General features: G+C 36.4%; 1 protein-coding gene across 2 annotated transcripts in view; it reads right to left on the reverse strand.

The window, feature by feature from the left end:
- Window positions 1-4,906: 4,906 nt before the first annotated feature.
- LOC309487806 (uncharacterized protein) overlaps window positions 4,907-18,439 on the reverse strand; it is a 74,953-nt gene continuing 61,420 nt past the window's right edge. The window contains exons 2-14 of one of the 2 annotated variants that reach the window (XM_082155653.1): window positions 11,653-11,958; window positions 9,869-9,916; window positions 9,618-9,668; window positions 9,279-9,359; window positions 9,002-9,052; window positions 8,837-8,902; window positions 8,657-8,740; window positions 8,513-8,531; window positions 8,213-8,264; window positions 8,019-8,088; window positions 6,566-6,661; window positions 6,171-6,220; window positions 4,907-6,049 (exon numbers count right to left, since the gene is read on the reverse strand). In XM_082155653.1, the coding sequence (XP_082011779.1) occupies window positions 5,960-6,049; window positions 6,171-6,220; window positions 6,566-6,661; window positions 8,019-8,088; window positions 8,213-8,264; window positions 8,513-8,531; window positions 8,657-8,740; window positions 8,837-8,902; window positions 9,002-9,052; window positions 9,279-9,359; window positions 9,618-9,668; window positions 9,869-9,916; window positions 11,653-11,958 (1,064 nt within the window). In that variant the 3' untranslated portion in view covers window positions 4,907-5,959. The remainder of the gene's footprint in view (window positions 6,050-6,170; window positions 6,221-6,565; window positions 6,662-8,018; window positions 8,089-8,212; window positions 8,265-8,512; window positions 8,532-8,656; window positions 8,741-8,836; window positions 8,903-9,001; window positions 9,053-9,278; window positions 9,360-9,617; window positions 9,669-9,868; window positions 9,917-11,652; window positions 11,959-18,439) is intronic. The other variant, XM_082155652.1, reaches the window with a different exon arrangement.

The raw sequence follows: 18,439 nt of genomic DNA on the forward strand, positions 1-18,439 counted from the left end.
AATTGTACCCTCTCACACGAAGATCAGATACTCTTTTACTTTTAATGATCATATTGTCTCAAATCATGGTTGTAAGTTTGTGTTTTATTGGTTGAGTATTTACTTGCAGTACATTACTCTTTTCTTCATCAATGAAAGTAGTGTCACTCTGAGTGTCTAACAAAGCAAAGACTTTTCAAAGATGGATTTTTCACAGACGACACCCATACAGGGACAATCATAGATGTAATGACTGAATAACCTTCGCTTGTGATATTAAGTGACATGGCATCCGTAGCCTCACTCTCATGTGCATGCTCATTGCTTACCATTGGTTTTCTGTTTCCGTTATTCTCATAATCATGAAGACGTGAGATTGAAGGCAAATTGAAGATAATGAAGACAATTTGCATACACCACATGTGTGGCAACATTCCTTAGCACAGTGACCTGGTTTCATACACCCATAACAGACTTCATTGTCTTTGACATTGGACCTTCTGTCTTTCAGAGACTTCTCCATGAATTTTGGACACTTACAAAGTTAATGATTGTCATCTTGACACAACATGCATGGCATTACAAGGTCATTATGTCGTGGCCACACGATGTAAAGTCGTGGGCTCGAGATCATATGTTGAGGGAACAATATATATTTCTCGTGGCCACGACTTCATATTTTGAGAGAACGACATATTTCTTGTGGCCACGAGTTATGTTGAGGGAACCACACCATTCAATACTGTAACCATATACAGCAGTCGGAGATGGAGATGACTGATGAAATAACATTTTACTTTGAATTAGGAATGTCATATAAATATATAGTGCGCTCTCTGGCATTAAGACATGGGTACGTTATAAGTGAAAGACACCTGAAGCGCATTCTTAAGTTGAATGGGCTTTTTCGTCAGAAATTTGCTGGCTTGAATTAAATACTCTGGTCACGAATAAAGTCCCGTTTAAGGCAATAACAAAAACAAATTATGAGAAACTTAAATTAACAAATAGTAAAGTAAATTATGCCCGGGGTAAAAGGAGAGCCTGTGTCGCATGTGAAGATTCGGTTATAAATCTCTATAAATCTTATAAGATTTCAGTTATAAATGTTATAAATATATGTCGTTATAAATATATGTCGTTCCCTCAACATAAGATCTCATACCCAAGATATGACGTTCCCACGACTTAATATCATGTTCCCACGAGTTTATATGTTGTGGCTACGACAAAACTAAGTGAACCGAACATGACCCTCCCTGTCACCGTAGTTGACTGACTCTTTGTCTCTTGTTTTATTTCTTCATCATATGATTTTACTAGGGCACGAGCAACCTCCAAATCACTGGTCTCAAACTCCTGGAGGGCCACAGCTCTACACAGTTTTGCTCCAGTCCTAATTAAACACACCTGATCCAGCTAATCAAGGTCTTCAGGATTACTAGAAGCTTCTAAGCATGTGTTAGTTGGAGCTTAACTCTTCAGAGCTGTGACCCTCCTGGAACTGAGTTTGACAGCAGTGCTCTAAATCCTGTTCTATCTGCAGTCGTTCTAAATCAAACCTTTGAGTTTATTGCTCTTTTCTGAGTTGCTCTTCTAGGGTTCTTATTTTTTTCCCTTTTTCTTGTCTTTCCATTTGCATCATCTTGTATTCAGCCTCTTTTGCAGCATCTGCTTATAGAAGACAAGATCCAGAATGGCTGCCGAGCGTAACTATGAGCTAAAAGCCCTTTCCTGTTCTGCATCAAACTCGCCATCTACTGTTGAAAACCTTTTCAGCACAAATTTGACGATGTCATTGGTCACAGCTTCACATACATCAATTTTACGTCTTAAATCAGCAGTGGGTGTGATATGTTCCCTTATTTCTATATTAGCTCCACAGATTGTGCCTTGGCTTGCTGATCAATTTATAAATTGAATAGCTATACAGTAGCCAACATATTGTATAATTATTTCTGTACATATAATTTTATTTCTTCTCTTTAGAGGTGCAACAAGTGAAGAAATGAAACGGTTCATCCATGTTTTGAGGAGCATAAAAGAGATGTTTCCACCTGGCAGGAGGTGTAGATTCTGTGGCTGTTTTCAAAGTTTCACCAGTAGAGGTCGCCACTGAATCAGCAAGAGTTCAACAATGTCCATTTAGTTTGGAAATATCACTTTAATTATAGCAGGCTACTGGTATCAATATTACAGCATAACATATCATCGTAAAACATATCAGAAACACTCTACTTTATGAATGTTCCACATTTACTCTGCAGTTCAAGAGTTTGGGATCGACAAGATTTTTTTAATGTTTTTAAAAAAGTCTCGTATGCTCACCAAGGCTACATTTATTTGATTAAAAATACAACAACAACAACAAAACAGTAATATTGTGAAATATTACGATTTAATATAACTGTTTTCTAATTTGTAATTTATTCCTGTGATAAAAGCTGATTTTTCAGCATCATTACTCCAATCTTCAGTGACAAAATCATCTTTGTGATGTCTGGATTACTGATAATAGATGATATTTATTACCGTCAAAGACAGTGTTAGAATGTGCTGAGTGTTTTATTCTTACATGTGGATCAGTGAACATACCTGGATATGAGTGGCCGTCACAGCTAACCGCAGTCCATGTAGCTGTTCTTCAAGGTTCTTTCACACACCTCAACTTTAGGCTTAAACGTACAATATGTAATTTTTTCGTCGCTAGGGGTCGCTCATAGATATCCATATAAAGGCTAGATGTCTTAAGGCGGAGTCACTTCCGGCATCACCGGTGGCCATCTTGCCACAGGGAAGCTGTGAATTAAGGTGAGTGATCAGCACGCACACAAATCCTCTTATCTCGCTGAAATCTTGACGGATTTACAAACGGTTTGGTTTCTTACAAACGTTATTAAAGTGGCTATAATTCTTTCATATGGAAGTCCATTGTTATAATTATTCATATGTATGCAGTATCATAACTACATCTTGACGTTTATGACAAACCAAACCGTTTGAAAACTGGTAGAAAATTGAGCAAGTTTAAAAGTACATGCACCATGTTATGAGTGAGCGAGCACCCTGTGGTAAGATGGCCGCCGTGTGCGGACGTCGACCTCCATTGGCCAGCAGCGCGCACGAGACATCTAGCCTTTATTATATGATATCTATGGGGTCGCTAACCTCTTACAATAACAAAGGCGTAGTTTGATGACGCAACATTTGCTAAGAATTATGGATCTTGTCGTCAACGTGAAGCCGACCGATCTAATAATGTTTATGGATGAGTAAATACATCTATGTTTTTATCATGACTGTGATATGAAGCAGTTCGGGATTGCTAAGAGACAGCTATCAGCTCCACACACGACGCGAGTCCCGCGGATATAAAAGGAATATGGACATTTCATTCTACCGAACTACACGCAAGTGCAGAATTACTACTCACAGGTCAGTTTATTAGACAAATTAAACTTGTGAGGTAACGCAGCGCTGTTTCACTTGGTTCACCTGTTTAATAAAGTACATGTACGAGCGGTCGAAGTCTCGGACGTGGAGCTCTTGGCATCTCGAAAACACAGCGCTGATAGGCTATTGATTCTCGTTTTAGTTCTCCTTTTTTATCCAAAGTCTGCTTGCCATGGTCCATAATGTTTGAACGAAACAACAACAGCGTGCAGATAGACATTACGAACTACACAGTTGTCCACGTCTGTCGCTTTGGTTACTATCAGAGGGCTCTGGTTACTATGGCAGTACGAGCGGAAACCAGGGAGACCGCGGATATGACGCCATTGACGGCGACAAAACGGAAATAAAGAAACGGTACGTGTCTTCGAATTAAATTACACATTTCTCCTGGTTTGAAAGTTGTTGGAAACAGTCGGGATAATGTAAGTACACAACTAAAAAAAATATATAACATAGATATAGTGATTTTTGCTATTTTTAAAGCAAAAAAAAAAACTACTTATTTTACCTTTAATCTGTACTGTTAAGCACAGACAAAACTGAGCTGAAATGTTATTTATAGAATTATTATGTGCCTGCTTCTCAGATTGATTCGGCATTTCATTTGAAGTCTTAAGATGCATGACGTAAAAAAATAGGAATATTTCACAGTGCTGTTTGTAAGAATAGCAAACACTGTCCATCAAAAGATGAGATGTGGATTCTTCACAAACTTTATCAGTTTTGCCTGCCTAAAAAAGTACTTGGAAAATAACTTTTAATTGCCTAATCCCTTTACATCAAAGGAAAGCCATGTTATGTAAATAAAAACATATTTTCCATCAGTTTTCTATCATTTATTTAAATTATCTGAATGCACTATTTGTAATTTCTGGGTTATAATAAGGCAGAGATCTCTCATTTCTCTTAGAGGACCAGCAACTTTTTTACAACAATTTTAGCACTAGTCATGAAAGCAATAAAATTTGACAACATTGATATCATAGCTTTCTCAGAAAACTTAAATTTATGGTAAAAGGCGGCAGCATGGTTGCCAGAAATTCAGAGTAGGCTATTTGTTTACAGTATGGCATATTGGTGCCTGTATTTTGTAAAATGTTTAACTGTAGTATACCAATTGACTTGAATAACCAAAATCAGATTTTATGTTTTAATGATAAATGTACTGATAACCACTATGATAGTACAGATGGTAAAACAGAAAGTCACATGATGAATCAGAGTGGCCTGTCCATAAAATGTAGCCAATACTCATGATTAAACGGTGCACAGGGTCATACACACAAAGACACTAAAACAATGCAATAAACATTAACTAAATAACTTAAAATGTAACACAAAACATCTTAAATGTACATTATTCAAAGCAAAAATAAGCAAATATAAAATATAGCCCAGGCCTAATCGTAAGAGATGTCACGCAGGGACTTGTCCTTTTACTGTTTTTCGCAATAAATATATTCATGTTAATATATGATAATTCATTGTTTTTATTTCCAAAACCCATACATCTGACAGTATTTTACAGTTAAAGGGTCAAGATGACATGACAAGATTACATCAAATTTGATCTTTTGACATATCTTTGGTCTTTGTGTCATGAAAACATCATGCAAGTTTCATAGCCTAAACGTCCTCAGTATAAACAAAGCATTTATTTAATCAAGCTCCAAAAACTTTTAATTAGGATATTGTGGGATGTGGCGTCACATGGGCGAATACATTTGCATATGACTGCAAAACATCAACGAATCGGTTTACATCATCGGACCATAGGCCCCGCCCACTGATGCTTACTCTAATTGATTGACACCTGTCTTCACCAGACACAAACACAAACGTCGCGTCGTGTCAAAAGCAAAAATAAGCCATTTATAATAACTCACAAGATGTACTCCATGGACGAGTAAAGGAACATTGCTTAGACTTTTTAAACAGCATTTGCGTTTCTGTACAGACTTCAGAAGGACACCTTCCACATGAACAAGTGGATGGTTTATTTTTATTGGCGTACTGGATCGCGTCGAAGAATTATATGTTTGTACAGAACATTTTACTGCATTTTTTTACAGTATAATGGAGAGTTCACACTAAAACTTTTGTTGAAATATGAACTTTCAACTATATTGGATGCATAGACTGTAAAAAAAGATTAATGATGCCGGATTGGATCTGACAGCAGCTACATCCCAAACTGTAAGTAAACAATTTCTTATGTATATGATGGTTTTATATGGATAATGTTTTCAAAGCAATAGCGAAGGGGCTGACGTTAGCTAACGGTGGGAGTTTACTGACAAGCCTTAAAGGCGCCGCCCATTAACAAATGGATCATTTCAGACAGAGGAATGGTTAAAAAATAAATTGTATTAATAGGCTATGTTTAATATTTTAAGATCAATATTAGAAGTGGTTCCACACTAAACACTGAATAACAAAAAGTGAGCACCATTTTTTCTGCAAGTAAAGATAATATACTTTATAATGGATATATACTGTACATAATGAAACAACAAGAGATTCATCAGTGCATCTTCACCAAACTGTAGACTTGATCTCCTGCGTTTGAGTGAACTGGTTTGTCAGGGATCGTGCAGTACAGGTGGTAAACATTCTTAAGGAAGATAACAGAAAGATAGAAAAGAAACACATGATAAATATCTTGGCATTCTATTCATGATGGACATCTCTGTTGTTTGTGTGGGTTTGGTGTGTGACAGTGTGTTTACACATACCTCATTTTCCTCTGTATTTCCCTCTTTCTGTTGAGTATTGACCAAAACACCTGTAATGCAATGCAGAAGCGTCATATCACTAAAGAACATGCTGACCTTCATGAACAAGCTCTTTGTCATAAAGCTTTAATGTATTTTAAGCTTTGACACTTTGCACAATCATCTCTTCTCAGACTCATTCTGTGCAACACTGTTTTGATGAATTTAATATTTGTCCCACTTCCTCTGTATGAGCTCATCGTGATTGAGTGGGCCAAGTTTCTCAATGCTTATATGTGAGCATCAAAAATGCTGTTTTTGGACTAGTGAGAAAGTTTTGAGTTTGTTTTTATAGTAAAGACTGAGAATGATTTGATTCATCATGATATGACCATGAAAGTTTTACATTTTATTACCTGAGGGCTGGTAAATTGAATTCTCAGACGTAATGGAAGAGTCAGTTGCTGTGGGATCTGGTGTGCTGTCCTGATGGGACTCTGGGTGTTCGAGGCCTTTGGAAGAACAGCATGATGAAGAGGGTCAAACAGAGTCAATATCCAAAACAAGAGGGCAAATGTGAAATGGCTTCTCCTAAAGCTTCAAACGTTGTGTGTGAAGATACATCATGATTTGACGTCAGTGACGCCAAACACAAACAGTGCATGTCTTGATACCAAACATGATGCACCATAATTGAATGAGTGCATTTGCAAAATAGATGTGAGAGCTACACAAGTTCTGCAGGGGTGATGTATTTTTGTCGCCAAAACCCGGAAATTAAAATCAATGTTTTTTTTTTAATGGGTTTTTGGTTAAATCCCTGAAATAAGGTCTTGGTTAACATAAGCCCAAGATTTTTTCACACTTTATTTATATGACATGATATATATAGTAAACCCCCTTTAGGATTTTAGAAAATTTTTAAGCTTTTTTCTTGTCTTGAAATAAGAGGTTTTTGGGGCACATTAAGGAGCCGTTTACATGCATTTTGGCCATTCATTTTATACATAACATGTTTTGGGGGTTGGGGTCATGTTCTGAAAACCCAAACTTTTGAAAATGGATTTCAAAGGTCAAGTTTTTGAAAATGTTACCATTTCTGTCTATGTGTAAAAATGCAATTTTGTGAAAACAGTGACGTCATGCGCATGTGTAGCCTATTACGCGTTCAGTCTATAGTGGCAACTACTGGCCTGGCAGAATAATACAGCGTTTTTAGTCGTTTTTTGCGGATCCGTGTGAACGGGATCGTTTTGACAATGTTGTCATCTGTACACACGAAAAACACAAAGGAAAAACCTTTTAGTTTTTAGCACATTGTTGTATTGTAAATCTATCCTGAAAGGGAATATGTTCTAAGACTGAAAGAGCTATAGAAGCTCGACAGCCCTTTAAAAGTGCTCATTTTACTGTATAAACAGTGTAAACATTCTGCAAAAAGCTCATTTTGTGTTCCACAGAAGAAAGAAAGACTTATGGGTTTGGAACAGCATGAAAGTGAGTAAATGATTTTCAGTTTGTCATGAACTGTTCCTTTAAAGCTGCAGTCCTTCACTTTTTTGTGTTCAAACTGTACAAAATGTATATTATAAGCCAGTACATCATGAATCCATTTTCCAAACCGTGTTTTTGTCTTATCCTGAATCACGGTACACCTATAAGTCTTTATATTCCCACTTTTTTAGACAAAAGATGCGGACTGCAGCTTTAAGAAAAGATGTGGCTAATAATGCTGAAGACTTGAAAGGAGGAAGTGATACTAGTTTCTGAGAAGCTATGGTCTATATCGTGTTTTTGACTTAGCAGGTTTATGCATCGTTCTTGGTTCACGTTATCTGAGATCATGAACTGAGAACGATGTTCTCTCACCTACAGAGATGGGCTGAGATGTGGCTGGTACAGAAGTGATCAGAGAATATGTCTCAGCAGGTCCAGAAGTCTTAAAGACATTAAGAATAATTAAAGTCATGTCCATGTTAAGGTTCAGCCATCCTTAATCATCATGGTATTATAAATATTTATTACCGTGTGATTTTAAAGATTGTAAATGCACAGATACTCACCAAACCAGTTCCTTGATTGGGCTCATCTGATTTTATTGATCTGATTTTATTGCTAAGAATAAAATATGGATCTTTATGGCATCTTTTCATACATATATCAGATAAGGTGCTAAACATTTGTGCTTATAGTTCCTAGATTACAAAAAATATACAAGACATTGTATCACAGACAAAAGATTTCATGCAATGCAGAAATAGTCTGCATTAAATAGTCATATCACTTTAAATAAATGTTTTAACCTTCATGAACAAGCTCTGTCATAATTCAAACTACTGAATTGAATGCATGAAAAAACTCACTGTTGTCTTCTTTTTTTACCTACAAAACAATGGGCATTATATGTTCAGTTTTAGCTTGCATGATAAATTCTATATTGAACAACATAAAACCCAGTACATACACCAGAACAAACAAAGAATATATGTAATGATAACTTTACTTACATGCAAACCAGCATGGGTAGATGAGTCCAGAAAAAATGACACCAACACCAGTGGAAACCAGCACTATAATCCATAAGCCTGTGACTAAACAAAACCAACACTTTAATAAATATGTATGTGCATTATGGTAAAGTTTAATTTGGTTGTTCAACGACCAAATTTGGTTGGCATTCTTCTGACATTTATAAAAGTTATCAGTTCTGGTGGATGTTGGGGTCTCAGAAGTGGAAATGGCAGCCATTACTGCTGAAAATACATTGCAAAATAATGAGCTATATGAGTTAACACACTATGAAAGAATTGTAATGTTATATGTGTTTTAATTGAACACTAAACTATGCTCACATGTTTTTGTGTTTCCATTTGTGGCTTTTTGAGTGGACGTTGCTGTTGAAACTGCAGTGAGAACATACATCATGGGTGTATTTAAAATGAAATCTTAACAAAGACTGGCATAAATCTTTAAATTAAAAGTTATAGCAGTAACTATGATTTAAAAACAATTGAAATATAAAGACCAATCCATACAAAATTACGATGCTACAGAAGAGAGTCCAGCTCAGTTTATAAGCCACACAGTCTCATCTTGAGTCATGTGACATTGAGTAATTTGTTTACTAACCTGGCATCCAAATACTGGGTTCTGAGATCAGTGGTTCTGACATGCTTATGTTAACAGGCAAAGGAGATGTTGCCATGGAAACTAAAAAAAAAAAAAAACAATGACACAAAATGTAGATGCATTATTGAACTTTAATGTTTAGGGGAAAACTGCAATTCATAAACAATTGAACATTGAGAAGACCAGCATGATCAAAGTAAGTTGAGAACTTTCAAACTGCTCAATGTTTGGAAACTTTACCTGTGCAGAGTTGAGCCAAGTTGAGTAAATGGATCCCAGATTATTTTTTTAATCCAACATATAGTGATTTTACCAATGAGGAAGTGTGGGTGAACTTACTTGTGGTTTCCTTTGTTGTGCTGGTTGGCCGGTTTGACGTGGAAAGTAAGTCTACAAAAAATAAAAATAACTTACTGTATATTGCGAGGGGAATCAATTTTGAATTTTTTTTTCAATTCTTCTTTTAATTCAGAATGACTAGACAAAGTGTTATTAGTAACTAATCAGCTGCAAATATACAAATTAGGCCTATCACGTCATTCATGGTGTGTATATATATATATTTTTTTTTTTTAAACTCAATTACTCACAGGTTTTCTTGGTTGTTGTCACATGTGCAGTGGGAGCTGGTGTTGAAACTGTAAAGACAGTTTACCAGTATTACAGGGAGTAATTACAATATTTAACTTTAAAAGCAAATGTCAAGATAGTCTTTGTGGTTGATGGTGCAGAGCCTTCAAATACAAAAATAACTTTTCATAGGCTACATGTCTTGTACAGGTTTATATCCAATGAGGACATTACTGAACCAAATGAGACAATGAGTTGATAATTGTATACTGTAAACTGACACTAATTTTGTTTTCAATAACCCTGCTGTACAGAGAAACATTAGAAGAGTGAACAGCCCATTATCATAGATTATACTACAGGGCCGTTGAATGCTTGAATCTGATTGGTTGACGAACGTTCTAAGGTGTGCATTATTTTCAGGGAAACGCACGGCTAAAGTAGTTCCAGGCAGGTCTCGACCGCATTACAGTTCCATATCACTTCACGTAGTTAACTGTAATAACGGAAAATAGGATACAATTCATAACAAGAGAAAGCATTTCGCCCCATGCGCTTGATCTGCAATTTTCAATGTCTAGCTTCACAATCAATAGAAACATGCAGTTTAATTTTAATAAATAAAGTATATAGTCCTCTATAATCAATAGAAAATTAAACTGAATATAGGCTAAATAAATGGATAGTCCTACAGCACGGATTTTTATTGCAGATAATATAACAAATAAATAATTATTGATAGGCCTACTTGTTAAAAGGGCTTTGTGTTTAATTTATTTGGCTATAGTCTACTGTCATCTGTCAATAATGAAAAAAAAAAAGAATGAACGAATTAATTAAAACGAATTGAATTAATAAATAAATAATAATAATAATTAGCATTATTTTCTGTGATGGTTTGTGGTATTAGTTGGTTCGACAAAATACAAAAATCACTAACACTTTATTTTGATGGTCCCTTTTGTATGATAATATCAACGCTTCAAAAATTGTTTTAAACTGACTGTCAATCACTCACTGTGCAATGGTTCTTTATTTGCATGTGTAAAAAAAATCATAATTAATCTAGTCATATGTCAATATGTCATGATGAGCTAAACGAGAGCATATTTCTGAAAGATATTTAAACTGAAATACTTCTGACTTCAACACAAGTGTATGAATTTGTGTATTAATAAAAAGAGTTCAAGAAGTGCTGCAGAACAGGAATAAAAACTTACAAAGAAACTTTTAAAATATTAAATAATTTGCTTGCCATTTCTCCTCTCATCATCATATTAGATGTGCAGAAACAAGCTTCTTTCTATAGATGTGTCAGATGTTGTCTAGCTCTCTGACATGATCAGCTGAATTGACTCTTCCTTCCTGCCTAAATATATCAGTTCACTTGCTGAAGTCACACTGGTTAAGCGTTTGTCTGAGAAGAACCTACAAGTTATTCAGTGTAAGAAGATTTCACAGATCACTCACTATCTTACAGCATCCCACAACTGCTAGAATCAGCTTCACTATGTTGTTTCTGACTTCATAGACCAATACCGATCAATACATTTAGTGTATTTGACCTTTCAGTGTTGTAAAGGGTGGTTGTAAATAGTATCCATCAAGTGCCATAAATGTAATACACAATACCATTCACCTTTTCTCAAACGTTTTATTTGTTGTAAATACTGACTTTTTCTTTTATTGATCAAACTTTCATGTTCTAATGACCTACATAAATCAAACTGGCTTAAGAATTCTACAGTGTCTCTGATTAAAAGTGCTAATATGTTAAAAAATGTTTACAGTAAAAAGTCCTCACCTGTGATGGTGTGTGTGTCACTGCGCGGTGATCTGATCTCAGGTTCAGTGTTGATGTAATAATCACAGCTCAGATTTCTGCTGTTCACTGATCGTGTGAAGAGTTCACTACGAGTTAAATCAAACACACAAAGATGATTCTCTCCAGACTGACTCTTCTGAATCTGAGAGACACTTCTGTGCAGAAGAACATCCTCAGTGTGGAGACTACAGATGAGATCAGCTCTGACTGAAAGTGGTATTTCACAGGCTATGTTGATCTGGACATAATCATCACTAACACTGATGATGGGTTTCTGAAGTGAACCTGAAGTGAAATAATCCTGAGTTATTAAAAACATTGTAATAACAGTTTGTAACGCAGAAGAAAATCAGTGAAATCGCTCACCTAGAACCATCACAGCAGGAGAATGAGATGATGGTTTATCAATCCCGTGCTCAGTTATTAAGTAGAAGCAGTAAATGCCGACTGATGCAGGAGATTTTACATCTGCCCATCTGAGCACTTCAGCACCAGTGAGATCGAGTTCACATGATGGACTGACTTTTATATTCTTCTGTTCACTGTTTATGTAGAAATTACAATGTTTCACTGTAACATCTGCTGGCGTCTCACAGATCATCTTCAGTAATCTGGACTCTCTTAGGACATCTGGAGATACTTTTACAGCAGGAGCTTCTGAAATAACAAAAATAGATCAATCCCTACATTACATCTTCTTACTGACCACTTTTCCATGCATCATTTTCCAATCATGGTCCATGTTTTTGGTGAAACTTTTAAACAAATTTAAATTTATAAATGTCCTTGCAGCAGCAGCCAACTACACAATGAATGGAAAATGTAGGCCAGCCCATGAAGGTATTTGTTTACTAATTTAGAGTCATACAGTCAATAACTAGCCTGACGTCGTCATACTCAGATTCTAGTCAGAATGTGAACTTCCTGACCTAAAAATGTTGTGGGCGGGGCTAAGTTCGGCTGGCATCCAGGCTAGTCAATAACTGTATCCCTTAAAACTCATCTTAGAAAATCAAAATGACATAATTTCTTCAGCCCTTAAAATGTAACTGTACACCCTTGCTTAATTTAATTTACGCATATCCATAAATATGCAAATTAGCCCCGCCTCCACTCAATCACACCAGCTCAGGCTACCTGATCCACTCTGTCAACTTAAACGTGACACAGTGGAAATATTGGTTTAATTCAGCCATATATGTTTGAAACAGAAACTTCAGAGGAAGAATTTACAGGGTTGTCTACAAGACAATGTATCAGAATGGTAATGCGTTTTATGTATCGCTCTCTACAATGTTGGACATATAACAGTAGGCTAATTGAAATCCCTATTTTAAAAAAAAAAAAAAAAAACCTGTTCCAAAATGTATTTAAAATAAATTCATTCATACTAAGTTTACTACAAACCCATTAACATATTTACTGACATATCGCTTGAGACTTCCTAAAAAATAATATTGTGATTAAACTTTATTTGGAGTGTTTGTTTTTTTTTTGACAATGCACATTTCTTAATATTAAGCCTAAAATGTGTTTTAATATCATTAAGTTAGTATGATCTCTGTATAATATCAGTTTTTAAATGCAAGATATTTAAAGTGTACCTAAAGTACATTTACAATAGTTCCATTTTAGCACAATCAAATATAAGTATATCTTTATTTGAACCTCAGTACTATTTCCGGATAACTAAAGTACAGAAATAGTTGTACCAATTTAGCAGACTTTAAGTATACCAGTTTAGTATACCAAAAGTTGAATTGCATGGTACAGTATGCAGCGTATTAAATACATACATAAATGTATTTGTACTTGCCATAAAATAAATGTAGGCTATTTCAAATAAATTTTAATATATATATTTTTTTCACTAGGGATGATTAGCATTTGGTTTGACTGCGTTATTTAACAGCTAATAATGTGATGCTAATGTTACACTAACCATGTTCCCGTTCACCATCTCAGAGTCAGTGAGCTGCCTTCTAACAATCAGTTTCCTTAGAAACGCTTTGAACAACTCAGAACGTCAGTGGAGAAAGAGTTCATCATAACATACATCATATTCATAATTCACCCACTATATTGCTACATGTACACTCTTTTTCCTGTCCCTTCTTAAAGGTGCAGGGTTCTCAAGTCTCACGCATTGGCCGTGAGACACACGCAATTCAACCAGCTCACACGCCACACTGTGTATTTCTCACGCTGAAAAGGCAATGCCAACCAAGTTGTCCTGCAAGCTTTATATATAACGTTGTATACGAGGCACAGGCACACAAAGTGAAGTTTCCTGCCGCCAGCCATAGACAGTATAAGAAGTGGACAGAGCCATCTCACTGGAACTCAATTGAGACAAGTGAAGGCCATTTTTAGCGATTTTTTTTTTTTTTTAGCACTTCCGTTCCTAACGCGCAGACTCAAACCGACTCAAACTAAGCTTGATGACGTGAGCAACCTGTCTGGCAGATGTAAATCTTCTAGTAGCTGTGCGTTCAAACTGCCAACGTTAATCTTGCAGAGACGGCAAGCTTAAGCAAAGAGTTCTTTGGCGTGAGTGAGCAGGAGTAAGTACTCTGATTAATTATTTTGACAGTATAATATATCTATGGGCTTCTCCCTTGACGTCCCCCGATTGCCTGCGAGCTTCTCCTCCTGTCTGTACGGTAATTTCTCTACTGTGCGACAGAGAGTCGAGTGGTTATGACGTAATCGTTAGCCTATTTTTACAAAAACTGTTTCTACGGGGCCACAATGTAACATAGAAGGTAATGGAGCCCTTTATACATTGTCGTGTTTCTTTAGAAATAAATAATGGACATATGGAGTCTTTAAACGCCTCAGATGTAAAGTTATTCGCTGTCAAAGTGACGCCAAAATGAATGGGAGTCAATGGAATGCTAACGCAAGTGAAGTTCTGCTACAAGATGGCGGCACGCGGCCGGCTTCAACTTCCGGTCGATGGATTACCCGCCTGCCGCCAGCACGTATCTCGGCCAGATTGCGTTTGTTACTAGGCAACATAGATTCTATGCGCAACATAGAAGTTGACGGAACATTCTCGGCCACCATACGTTCGTTACTAGGTAACCAACAACATTGCGCGAACACACGTCGTGATGGAGAAGGTAAGTTGGAAGAAAGCTTGTCTAACATTTTTAGGCTAAAACATTTAATATATTAGCCTGGTAATACCAAACTCTGCTACTTCGCTTTGCTTCGTAGACAGAGTCTGGCATGGCATAATTGAAAAGCGTTTTCTTTCTCGCTGGGGGGGCGCTTGTCTGAAGTTTAAAATCATTGGTTACCCGTAAGCCAATCACATAACGTTTGGTTATGGCGTGTGTTATGCACATGCTCAGCCGCATCTAACTTCCACTGTAAACACATGTATGATGCGAAAACAAAACCATCGAGCGAAATACCGGAGTGAACATGGCTGTGATGTGAAGTAAATCTACGCATCCACGGTACAATCATCTATACGTCACGTCTCTCAGCCCGCCCTCTGTTTGTTGATTGGCCGGCGGTTTTCAGGCCGGAGGAAAACGGAAAGCTATGACGCTGTCTCAGACTGAGTACAGAAGCGAAATGAAATTGAGCGGAAGTACGAAGTCTGACGTTGTCAGGCTATTAATATATAGCCCATCGTATACATTATTATTGATGCAGTCAAAAACTCTACAACTACTTTGCAACCAGGCCAGAAGCTTTGGCTCATTTTGGCTACCTTATACGTTATCTGATACTAAGGGAAATGTTACACTCTAAAAACTGCTCGGTTGTGTTAACCCAATTTTGGGTCAAATATGGTCTCACCCAACGTTGGGTTAAAAATTTAATTTAAAAATGGACAAACCCAGCCGTTGGTTTACATTTTTAATGTAACCAATGCAATTTGTCCATTTTTAAATTGCATTTTTGTCCATTTTTGATTTTGTCCAAAATGCAATTTGTCCATTTTTAAATTGCATTTTTTAACCCAACGTTGGGTGAGACCATATTTGACCCAAAATTGGGTTAACACAACCCAGCAGTTTTTAGAGTGTAGTGGGTATGGGAAGGAATGAAGATGTATTTCTTCATTTTATTTTAAATTATATATTATACTGTATTAATAGTCTTTCTAGTTACATTAAGGAGCCACAGTGCTTCAAGTGGGAGCCCCTACCTCTGTTATCAAGGCATCAAAATGTACAAACAAACACTTACAACACAAAACACATTTCATAAGCTGGAGTGTGTACTCCACTGTGCCTTAATACTCTGTCATTTGTTCACAATGTCCCACCACACAATAAATCATTATACCATTTCGACTAGACACATTCAAAATGCAAAAAAGATTTGTTTTTCCAAACTGTTTGGAGCAATTTGTTATATTTTTGTAATTTTTGTATATTTGTAATTTTGAAATATAACATTAAAGAGTATATTTGATGGGGATGGGCGGGGCTCCATTAGGGCTCCTCCCCTAACCGCATGTGACTAAAACACAAACGTACTGATCACACATGCTTAAATTCTGTATTTTAGACAAATGTTTTTTCACTCCAAATGTGGACATTCAGTGTTAAAATAACATTAAATGACAAAGATCACTTACTGTAAGACTGAACCTCCATAAGAAGCTGAAAAGCAATGAAGATGAACAACTCCATTACCGTGAGTGTGAGGAAAGAAACAAGACTCACAAAATAGTTGAATTAGGAAGTAACACATTAGACAACAGGAAACCATATAATGCAGTCAGGTCTGTAGGGCTCGCGCTCGATCGGCCCAAAACCGGCATCCGAACAGCGCGGAAGGTCTTTACGTGTTACTGTCCTTTTCTCGAGGCAAAAAAGTATTTTTTGATTAAATGCAATACATTTGAATATGTATTCTCTCGTTATTTCATCTGACTCCATAAATTAAAAGGTTTTAATGATATCTGTGCATCATTAAATGTGAGAAAATGTTTGACTTCCTTTTAACTCTTTAATGAAAATAATGCCAAAGTCGGTTAGAATAATCAAATGTAACAATTTATTATGTCAGGTAAATGTATCATGCCAATTTCATAATCAATTCAAAGATAATCAATACAAAACATCAAATGCTCTGGAATAAAGAGAAGAGATGCGAACCCAACATAAAAATACATGATGCTGAATTCTTTGAGGTCCTTCAACATCATGGGCTCATCTGAGTAACAGAAGGCCCCGAATCCATTATATAGACAGACCTCTTTCACATGGAAACATGGAAATTTACATTCAGAGGTTACACCTATGTAGGAGACCATTTGTCTAGGGATCATCATTCACATTAAACCATATATTCTTGGGTGAGTTTTTGGTGATCTTCGCATGGGGGAAAAGGAGAGGGGGGGATGAGGAAAAAAGAGATGTAGATTAGGATGACTCGGAGGTGAGACTTTCGTCTCGATAGTGCACAAGGGTGAGTTCAAATGTTAATTTCCAGAGAGGTCCTTTGTCCTCTCAGGGTCCGGTCGCTCTTCAACCAGACTGTCTGGCATCTCCTAATTTCTCAATTTTTACAGTTTTCCCTCCTTGACTCCGTGGGTCTAATTCAAATGAGTCCCTATGGAGTCACTGAAAAACGTTTGTTGTAATCCTTGAGATGTAACCCAAAAATAGTCTTTTCAATGTAAGCATCTGTAGAAGCTTGCAGAGGGCTGTGTTCAGCTGTGTCTCACCAGGTGTATGTTGCTTGAGTCCAGCAGGTGGATGAATGCGTTCAGGTTTTCTTCCTGTGATCCTGTGATGTGAGCAAAGTTCGTAGAGTCAATCTGGACCTTTGTGACTTGTTCAGTTGACGTGTCATTCCTTCATGGAGAAACTTCTGCTTCTCTGGCACCTTCCCCATGATGATAATCAGACCCTTCTTGACCAATCCTGTCACCTCCAGCGGTGCGGCTGTCTGGGCAGACCTCAGTGGATGAAGGGGTTCTCCTTGGTTCACACTGCTTTGTGTAAGACACCTGAAAATCATCTTAAATGTCCACTTCACGATTGAGCACTTATGAACTTAAAGTCGTAGGGAAATGCATAGGAACATATAATGCAACAAAATAAAATCATGTCATGTTCAATATAAAATATCATGTTCATGTCAGCGAGTGCGAATGGTACATCTGGTGTTTCTCAGGGTCATGTAGAATGGTCTCATTTTAAATATCCAATTCTTCACTACCACTGTGATGTTAAATGTAATGGAATTTAAATATTCTTGGTCTGAATTATTCAAAGGAAATGCAGCAAGAGGTCGGTGTAACCTAAATAATAAAATCGATGGTACGCATCAATAAATCTTGTAATAACAGTAATAATAATTTTCAATCACAATTTGGAAGAAATGCATGTATATATACACTGTAAAAAATTTAACGTAAAATCAACAGTAACTTACTGGCAACAAATATCCAGCAAGCTTCAGTATTTTATTCCACGGTAAAATTACTGTAAATCTGACAACAGTACTTCACAGCATACCGTATAATAACTTACAGCATTTTTATACTGTAAAATTAATTACAGTGCTTGTTTTTGCACTGTATTTTAAAATACTGTAAAGTTACTATGCAGTATAATTGATTATGGTATTTTTATATACACAACATATAACCAACTACAATCTGTTACACACTTAAAAAAAGAATGAAAGCTAAAGTTGTGTATGCAAAAAATATTTCACACAGTTACATTACTGATTTTTAGATGTTACGTCAATTATGACAACACACAGAAGTCAGTTTAAAATTCTT

This window comes from Leuciscus leuciscus, assembly GCF_965113295.1.
Source record: "Leuciscus leuciscus genome assembly, chromosome: 23".
Lineage (NCBI taxonomy): Eukaryota > Metazoa > Chordata > Actinopteri > Cypriniformes > Leuciscidae > Leuciscus > Leuciscus leuciscus.